General features: G+C 41.0%; 1 protein-coding gene across 1 annotated transcript; it reads left to right on the forward strand.

The window, feature by feature from the left end:
* Positions 1–632: 632 nt before the first annotated feature.
* LOC137948449 (receptor-like serine/threonine-protein kinase At2g45590) lies at positions 633–3,242 on the forward strand. Its single transcript, XM_068794533.1, has one exon. It carries the CDS (start codon positions 1,009–1,011, stop codon positions 3,013–3,015), a length of 2,007 nt encoding a protein of 668 aa, XP_068650634.1. The 5' UTR covers positions 633–1,008; the 3' UTR covers positions 3,016–3,242.
* The last annotated feature ends 4,875 nt before the right edge of the window (positions 3,243–8,117 follow it).

Consider the following 8,117-nt stretch of genomic DNA (forward strand, 5'->3'; position numbering starts at 1 on the left):
TCATTGCCTCTTCTACCTGTCCTTTACAACGCCATTTTATACGAAACTAATCCCCACGATTCAGAAGTAAAAGAAAAAAAAATCAAAACAGAAGAAAATATTCAAAATCCTGGAGTTCATAATAAAAATTTCAAATTTTTCAACAGAGAATTACCTGACCAATCAAGGATTTCTCCTCCGCAAATATTGCCAGGCACTCCAAGCGATCGGAGATTGCAGAGAACCTGTAAAAATTACAGACCACCCTGCGTCACGGCAGAGAGAGAGAGAGAAATCAATATTTAAACCAAAGCAGAGAGTGTAAATTGGTCTTTTCAAGTATCTTCCTCATCGGGAAAACGACCGTTTTCCCTTATTAAATACACGGCGGTCAAAACACTCAAAACCGCCAGTGTTCTTCAGAGTGGTTGAAAAGCACTGCTCCCTCGCTACAAAAGATGACCTACCCCCGCTCCATCCTTTACACTCAAATCTCATAACGTGACAAGTCATTACTCTAAGAAGCATGTGAGAACTTTTAAATTACCATCAGATTTACTTCTGGTAATTGGAATGAAGATTGATCTGCTTCTTCTCTCTGTTCTCAGTGGATAACGCTTGAAAAGGTGAGCTGCGTACGACCCTTGAGAGGATGAAACGAAAGAGGGTGAATCACTGTGGGTGGATTCCGATTTAATGGTTTTGTGTTTTTTGTTTTTTTGGTTATTGAGGCGGGCAAGCGAAGCATAGCTGCATCTGAAAGAGAGTCTGAAAGAGAGATTTGGATGAGATAGAGAGGTTTCACAGCCAGCAAAGAGAATCAGGGAAGGTTGGAATTTGGACCGGAGGCATAGTCAAGTTTCAGATTCAGGGTTTCTCTCTTTTTTCTTTTCCGTGTCTTTCCACGCTTCTGCTGCTTTTCAAATCCCCCAATTTTCAACCCTTTATCTCCTCCTTTCTCGAAGACATTTTCTCTAACAGAAAGTCGTCATGCTCCTCTTCTTCTCTCTCTAACCTCATCTCCACGCGATGCCATCACGGCAGCCTCCGTCCCCTCTTCCTCCGTTGCCACCACCCCTACCCCCCCATCATCTGCGCTTCCATTCTCCCCTACTTATACCCATTGTTGCTGGATCTGCTGCGCTTGTTTTTCTGGTTATCATAGGGATCGTCTGCCGGAAATTGTCGCGCAGCCGCACGGCACCGGCCGACCTAAAGCCTCTGCATCGCTTCTCATACTCTCACCTCCACCGCGCTACTCGCTCCTTCTCGTCTACGAATAAGCTCGGCCAGGGAGGGTTTGGTTCCGTCTACCGTGGTACACTCTCTAGCGGGCAACAGATCGCCATCAAGCTAATGGACTCTGGATCACTCCAGGGGGAGCGAGAGTTTCAGAACGAACTTTCCCTTGCCGCCAGGACCGAGTGTTGCCCCCACATCGTTTCCCTTCTCGGCTACTCCTCGGATAGGAAGCGGCGGCGGCTGCTACTGGTCTACGAACTGATGCCTAATCGAAGCCTGCAGGATGCGCTGCTTGATCGGAAATCTCCGGAGCTTATGCTGTGGATTAAGAGGTTTTCCATAGCGCTTGATATTGCCAGAGGCTTGGAGTTCCTTCACTGCGCGTCCGATCCCCCCATAATCCATGGCGACATTAAGCCCAGCAATATCCTTCTGGATGATTGCTTTTCCGCTAAAATCGCTGATTTTGGCTTGGCGCGGCTTCGGACCAATACCGTCGATGTAGCTACCGATGTGGCGGAGGCGGAGGCGGAGGCAGAGCTGAAAGAGAAAAAGGACGAATCTGAGATGAACGGTGGGGACGACAACGGATCCATTCTGGAGGAGACGGAGAGTTTGACCACGACGGTTCTGGTTCCGGAGCAATCACCGGAAAGCTTCGCAAGGGTTACTGAAGCAGATGTGTCGCCGGAGACTTTGGCCCCGGATGCCTCACCGTCTGAGATCTTGGACAAAACAAGCGTGTCGGAAGGGTATTTCGATAAGATGAGCGTGGAGAGTGGGAAGGAAATGCTACCTTCAGGGCGGCGGGGTGGACGCAAGAAGAGCATTTCTGGAAGAGATTGGTGGTGGCGACAGGACAATGGCGGGAATTCGGAGCCCGGCGGGCGGGTCAAGGACTACGTGATGGAATGGATCGGATCTGAGATCAAGAAGGAAAGGCCAAAGAGTGATTGGATCATGGAGGAAGGAAACAGTAGCAAACCAGCGGCTAAACCGGATCGCAAGAAGCAGTCGAAGCGACATGAATGGTGGGCGTCTTTGGACGAGGACCGCGGCCGCAGGAAGGAGAAGAGCCGGCCGGCGCGGGAGTGGTGGCGGGAAGAGTTTTGTGAGGAGCTAAGTAAGAAGAAAAAAAAGAAGAGGAGCGGGGAAGTGGAGGAGCAGTGGTGGCAGAGGGAAGACGACGACGAAGTGGGTCACACGCCAAAGAAAAAGAAGAGACGAAGCAGGAGTAGCCGGACCAGCATGGATTGGTGGATGGATGGGTTAAGCGGTGAGCTGAGATGGGGCAAGCGGAGCAGTATCGATTGGATGAGCGGCGAGATTGCTAAGAGCGGCGGGGTTAGCAGTACACCGAGCATGAGGGGAACTGTTTGTTATATTGCCCCTGAATACGGAGGCGGCGGGCCTCTTTCGGAGAAATGTGACGTTTACAGTTTAGGGGTTTTACTATTGGTTCTGATTTCTGGCCGACGGCCACTTCAGGTGACTGCCTCACCCATGTCAGAATTTGAACGCGCTAATCTCATTTCATGGGCTCGCCATCTTTCTCGATCCGGGAAGCTTCTTGACCTCGTAGATTCTTCCATTCAAGCTCTGGATCGGGACCAGGCGCTGCTCTGCATTACAGTTGCACTTCTCTGCTTGCAGCGGTCACCGGCTCAGCGGCCTAGCATTAAAGAAGTGGTCGCAATGCTTTCAGGTGAGTCCGAGGCACCCCATTTGCCATTAGAGTTCTCTCCATCCCCGCCGTCTGGATTTCCGTTCAAGTCTCGGAAAAAGGCCCAATGAATTGTTCGTTTTAGTACCCTTTTTTTCTTTTTCTTTTTTCAGGCCATCCTTGAATTGTTGTTCGTAGATATCTGTTGTTCTTCATCCGGTCGAGATGATTCTTGTATAAAACAACTGTATATCCATGGCTTTTTAGCAGATACAACCAACAATCTGATTTTCCCAGGACCAATTAAAAACAAAAGCCATGATTTAGGCTCAGTAGAATGAAAAAAGTGGAGCTCAAAGATACCGAGACCAGCGTTTTTTTAACTGATACATGTTTTTTATTGATTCAACCAAAAAAGGAGAAAAAAAAAAAAAAAAAAAAGGGAAAATTAATCCAGGTCTCAGTTCCATTCTTCGAAATTCATGTTGTAGAACTGTTAATGCCTCTGTTAGTTAATCCTTATGCATCGAGTTAGGAAACAAGTTTGCTACTAAGCGTTCTGATTTTCACATTTTCAGATGGTTAGAATATGGAACTGATCTTTCCTTCGGTTTCTGAATGTAAAAAGTAGCATTTGTTTGCTCTCTTTTCTCCGTTCACTGCCACTCTCAACTGGTTGATGTAAAGTTCGGCTTTGGGCATTAAGAAGCAGAACAGAGTTAACGAAATCTCGGCATTCCTACAGAAAATTTTAGTCACTGCAACAAATGCCCGAGTCTTGATGGCCTTTGTAGATTTCTTTTCCTCTTTCTGTGCGATCTTGTTTCAGAGTATTCCAGATTTATTTGATGAGCTTTACAGGTAAGTTTCTTCCATTGAAACTGCATGGCTTTGCAAGTTCTTCGCCGTTTTTGACTGAGGCATAAAATACTTTCTGATCCCTGTCGGACGGCAACGACAATCAACTCTTTCCACTTATAATCTCACCTTCCAAAAGAAAGCAAACAAAACTGGTACAGTAGACTAAAGATTGAAACACGAGAGATTTCAATGGCTCCCAACCTGTTATGATTCTATAGGGAGTATGAAAAAGACGGCAACGTAAGCGAAACTTCGGTAGTTGACAACTCTCTCTAATAAATTTAGTGTTGATCTGCGTTGATCTGAGTGATAACACCTGCGACGTTGCAGCCAGAGATTTCGCCTTCCAAGGCATGAGTTAGGGGTCGTAGTTTCTTCTTCGGTGCCGTATCCTGTGTTCGGACCCGTTGGTGGTTTACTGGTTCATGTCGTCTTCCTTATCACCGTTCACTAGCACTGCTTAGACTAAGCAGATCTCGCCTACTCTCGCCCTTTTCCATTAATGGCTTTCCCTTTGACCGTGGAACGTTAATTCATTCAAGATCAATATTCATCTATTTTGGCTTCGGAATTTTCTTCTAAAGAGATTCAAACCAGTTACTAACTATTTGATTTGCTGCAAATCAGGGCTTTTTTCGGGGACGAAGAGCTCGAGTTGACTCCGTAGTGGATGAACCGACTCGACTGAGTGCAAAAGAACCAAAAGGTACACTCTTCAAGTAGGCTTGAGAAGCGTCTAGTCAACTTGACCATCTACACAGTTTTGAGATTGGTGAAACAGCACCTACTTGTGCTTGTCCTTTGGCCTGCACTTCATTCCATGACTAAGATATCTTAATTAGTGCCTCTGAAGTTGGATAGTTCAAACCACTTTGAATTCATTAGTATTCTAGATTGGAAATAGTAAAGAAAAAGAAAAAAATTGAAAGAAATCCCAAACTTAAAGAATAGTTGTGGAGGAGTTGGGTAGATCAAGGTTGTCATGATACATATGCTAGACAGACAAATGCAAGAGTTTTCTAGCTTAAAATGCAATTGCAAAGTAGGCTAGAAGATTAAATTGTCATAGAGTTTTATAATTATATCAAGGGAATTTTCGTTCATTTACAAGTATTAGATGAAATCGTTTCTTTTAAGGACAAGATGTTCCAAAGTTTTTAGTAGTTTGAGATGTGAGTATCACAAATTCATTGGTGCCTCATGACTATTCAAATATCATATGCTCTACAAGTCAGTCTATTTGACTATAATCTAACCATTATTCAAGTAATGCATGTGCAAATGCTCTAGAAGTCAGTCTATTTGACTATAATCTAACCATTATTCAAGTAATGCATGTGCAAAAGCTGACTAAAAGTTATAGTATTTGAGTAGTGACAACACAATTCCAACAATGACAATCTCGAAAGCAACAAAAGTGGATTTTGAACTTTGATTTGTCAAAGTTAGGTCTCCGAAGTTTGTAATGGACCTTACTTTGTATTCAGCACCTCAAGTCGAGAATTTCAAATAACTATTTGCAATTTTTATCGAAGATCTACTGGATTTTAAAAAATACAAAATGTCTCTTTCTAAACCCACATCTCTATTTTGGAATGTCGTATGTCATTTTCAACTAAAACGATCACAACAAAAGGGACTCTCCAAATGACCCAAGTTGATTTCCATCTATATTTTGATGATAATGAATCTTAACTATATTTGTATTAATATATGTAATCAAGCATTTTAGATGCAATCTCTTGAAGAGACACAAAGATCAAGGTCTAGACAAAAAATAAAACATTGCAAGACCTCGAGCTCAATGTTGTGTCAAGTTATCTTGAAGAATCACCCACAAGTGAAAAAATGAAGATTTGAAGACTAGAGTCTTGGCTAAATAGAAATGTCTCAAGAACTCTAATCATGTAAAGAAGACAACACTAAACTCCGATTTTGAGGTATACACAATAGTTTGGAGCTTTAGGGCATATTTTTCGTAATCATATTTAACCCATGCACTAGAGGTTTAGATTTTCAAAACCCCTGAGCTAAATCATCATCAAACTTAAAATTTTAATTTTCATAATTTGCCATAAAATATGATCGATCAACTTACATGCTTTGATTGATCATACAGAATGCCAAAAATTAGAAATATATAAAGTATGATCGATCATCCAAAATCCTGTCATATTAAGTTATATAGAATGATCGATCATACCATATATAATGATTGATCATCTAGAAATATGCATAGTCAACCCCATAAAGCATGATCGATCAACCTAGTTGGATTGATCAATCAACCAACCATTTTTTATATCTCAACCATTTTTTATATCTCAACTAATCGATGGCTTGATTGATCAAGCGCAAAAATATAATTGTTATGCACGATTTATCGATCATACTTTTCCAGTGATCAATTAACGCTTTTTGCAGCTTTGAAAACGGGCAAAAAATTACTAATTTGATGGAGAAACTTATAAGTAGCCCTTTAAACATCTTATAAACAGTGATAAAAGCTTTTATCAGCAATTTATTGTATTCATCTACTTGTTTTACTTGAAATTTCTTTCCAAACTCATGTTTGAGAGGAAAGAGCTACCAACTTGCAAAAACTCTCAATATCTCTCAATTTCTCGGTGCATCATAGCAATTCTAGCTCTAGAAACCTTTCCTCCAGTGGATCAAAGGTTTGAGACTTGAAAATCTCAAGGCAAGTGTTGCCTCTTCAAATTTCTATAGTGTAAGTTTTTTTTTTCTTATTTCCATAGCTAATTTAGAGCCAGTTAATCTAGGAGAACTTGCTAGAGCTTCAAACTAGCCTTTTAATCATGTATTTGAACATATAGAAGGCTTAAAAGAGAGGCGAAATCTTTTTTATGCAATTTTTGCTAATAGAGTGATTAGTTAAATTATCCCAAACTAGGGGAACAATGATAACATAAACTTTATCTCCTTTCTCGTGCGTGCGTGCGTGCATTTTATAGTTTAGGTTAAGGTACGATAGCGGGGGAGATTGATGTCCTAGGATTGGGCACAAGAAAGAAAATGTGGGGAGACATTGAGAGGGTTAGGGTTTGAGAATTGCAAGGGATGAGACAAGATGGTTCATAGGGACTCGAGGTTGTTTGGAGTGGTGACGTGGCTCAAGTGGAGGAGTGGTAAAACTCAAGGATTGTAAGTAGGTGTAATGAATGTTTACCATATGTTGACTCCCTTGTTGTTTTTTATGACAATTTGCAAAACTAAATATTTTAAATACTTTACTTTCAAGTGTCAATCCATCTCAAGGTCTAAAACTTCAAAATGATCAAGCTTACTCAATGCCTTAAGCAACATTGAAGGATGTCTCTTTAAGAAGCTTCCACAAGGAAGAAGACTAGAGTTTAAGTGCAAAAGTCATATGTCAAAACTTAGTCACAAATTTAAGAGAGTTTTCCTAACTCCGTTCTAAAAATACTATGGTGTATATGGAGCTTCAGTATATAAATTGCATATTAACATCTTTAGGAACATCATATACATCCCTTGGAACATGTTAGAATACTTAGACAAAATCATTTTCATGCTTTAAATGTCAGTTTAGTTGAACTGGCACTGGTATGATTGATTGTTCAACCTCTGTCTATCAAGAGTATAAAACATGATTGATCAACCTTAGTCGATTGATCAGCCTCTGCCTATCAAGAGTATAAAGCATGCTGATCAACCTTAGTCGATTGATCTATCGTCCAGATCATGGTTATATCATGCTATAATGCATGGTCGATCATTCCATCTGGATTGATCAATCAATATTGTTCAGGCAAGTGAAATTCACATGGAATGATCGATCAGACAAAATCTTGCCAGTCAGGGAAAGCATGATTGATCAACCTTAGTCGATTGATCGATCATCCTGAACATGGTCATATCATGCTATAATGCATAGTCGATCATTCCATATGAATTGATCGATTAATATTGTTCAAGCAAGAGAAATTCACATAGAATGATCGATCTGACAAAATCTTACCAGTCAAGAACATAAAGCATGATCGATCATAGGAAGTTCACTGATCGATCATACTGGCGTTGCATAGCCAGAGGTAATTCTGATTGATCAATCATCCCTTGACAATGTTCAATCAATTTAACATTTCAGGACTAACATATTGATCGACTTGTCCATTGATCAATAAGTCGCATCTTGACACAAAAAGAGTCATTATGATCAATCGATCATTTTACATTTATCGATCAATCAACAATCTGATTTTTGTAAATGGCCAAAAAAGTTCAATGATATGAAAAAAAGTTTGTCGTCTGGTTAAACATAAGGTTAGTTGAGTGCATAAAGGATTCTAGGGTTCATTAGAGTGTGATAATTCTCCTCATATCTATT

This window comes from Aristolochia californica, unplaced genomic scaffold (genome assembly GCF_029961685.1).
Source record: "Aristolochia californica isolate CCGP_79_NKW_82.1479 unplaced genomic scaffold, dmAriCali1.0.hap1 SCAF_13, whole genome shotgun sequence".
Taxonomy (NCBI): Eukaryota; Viridiplantae; Streptophyta; class Magnoliopsida; order Piperales; family Aristolochiaceae; genus Aristolochia; species Aristolochia californica.

Coding starts and splice junctions, on each gene's coding strand:
- LOC137948449 (XM_068794533.1), top strand. CDS start 1,009: ATGCCATCACGGCAGCCTCCGTCCCCTCTTCCTCCGTTGCCACCACCC.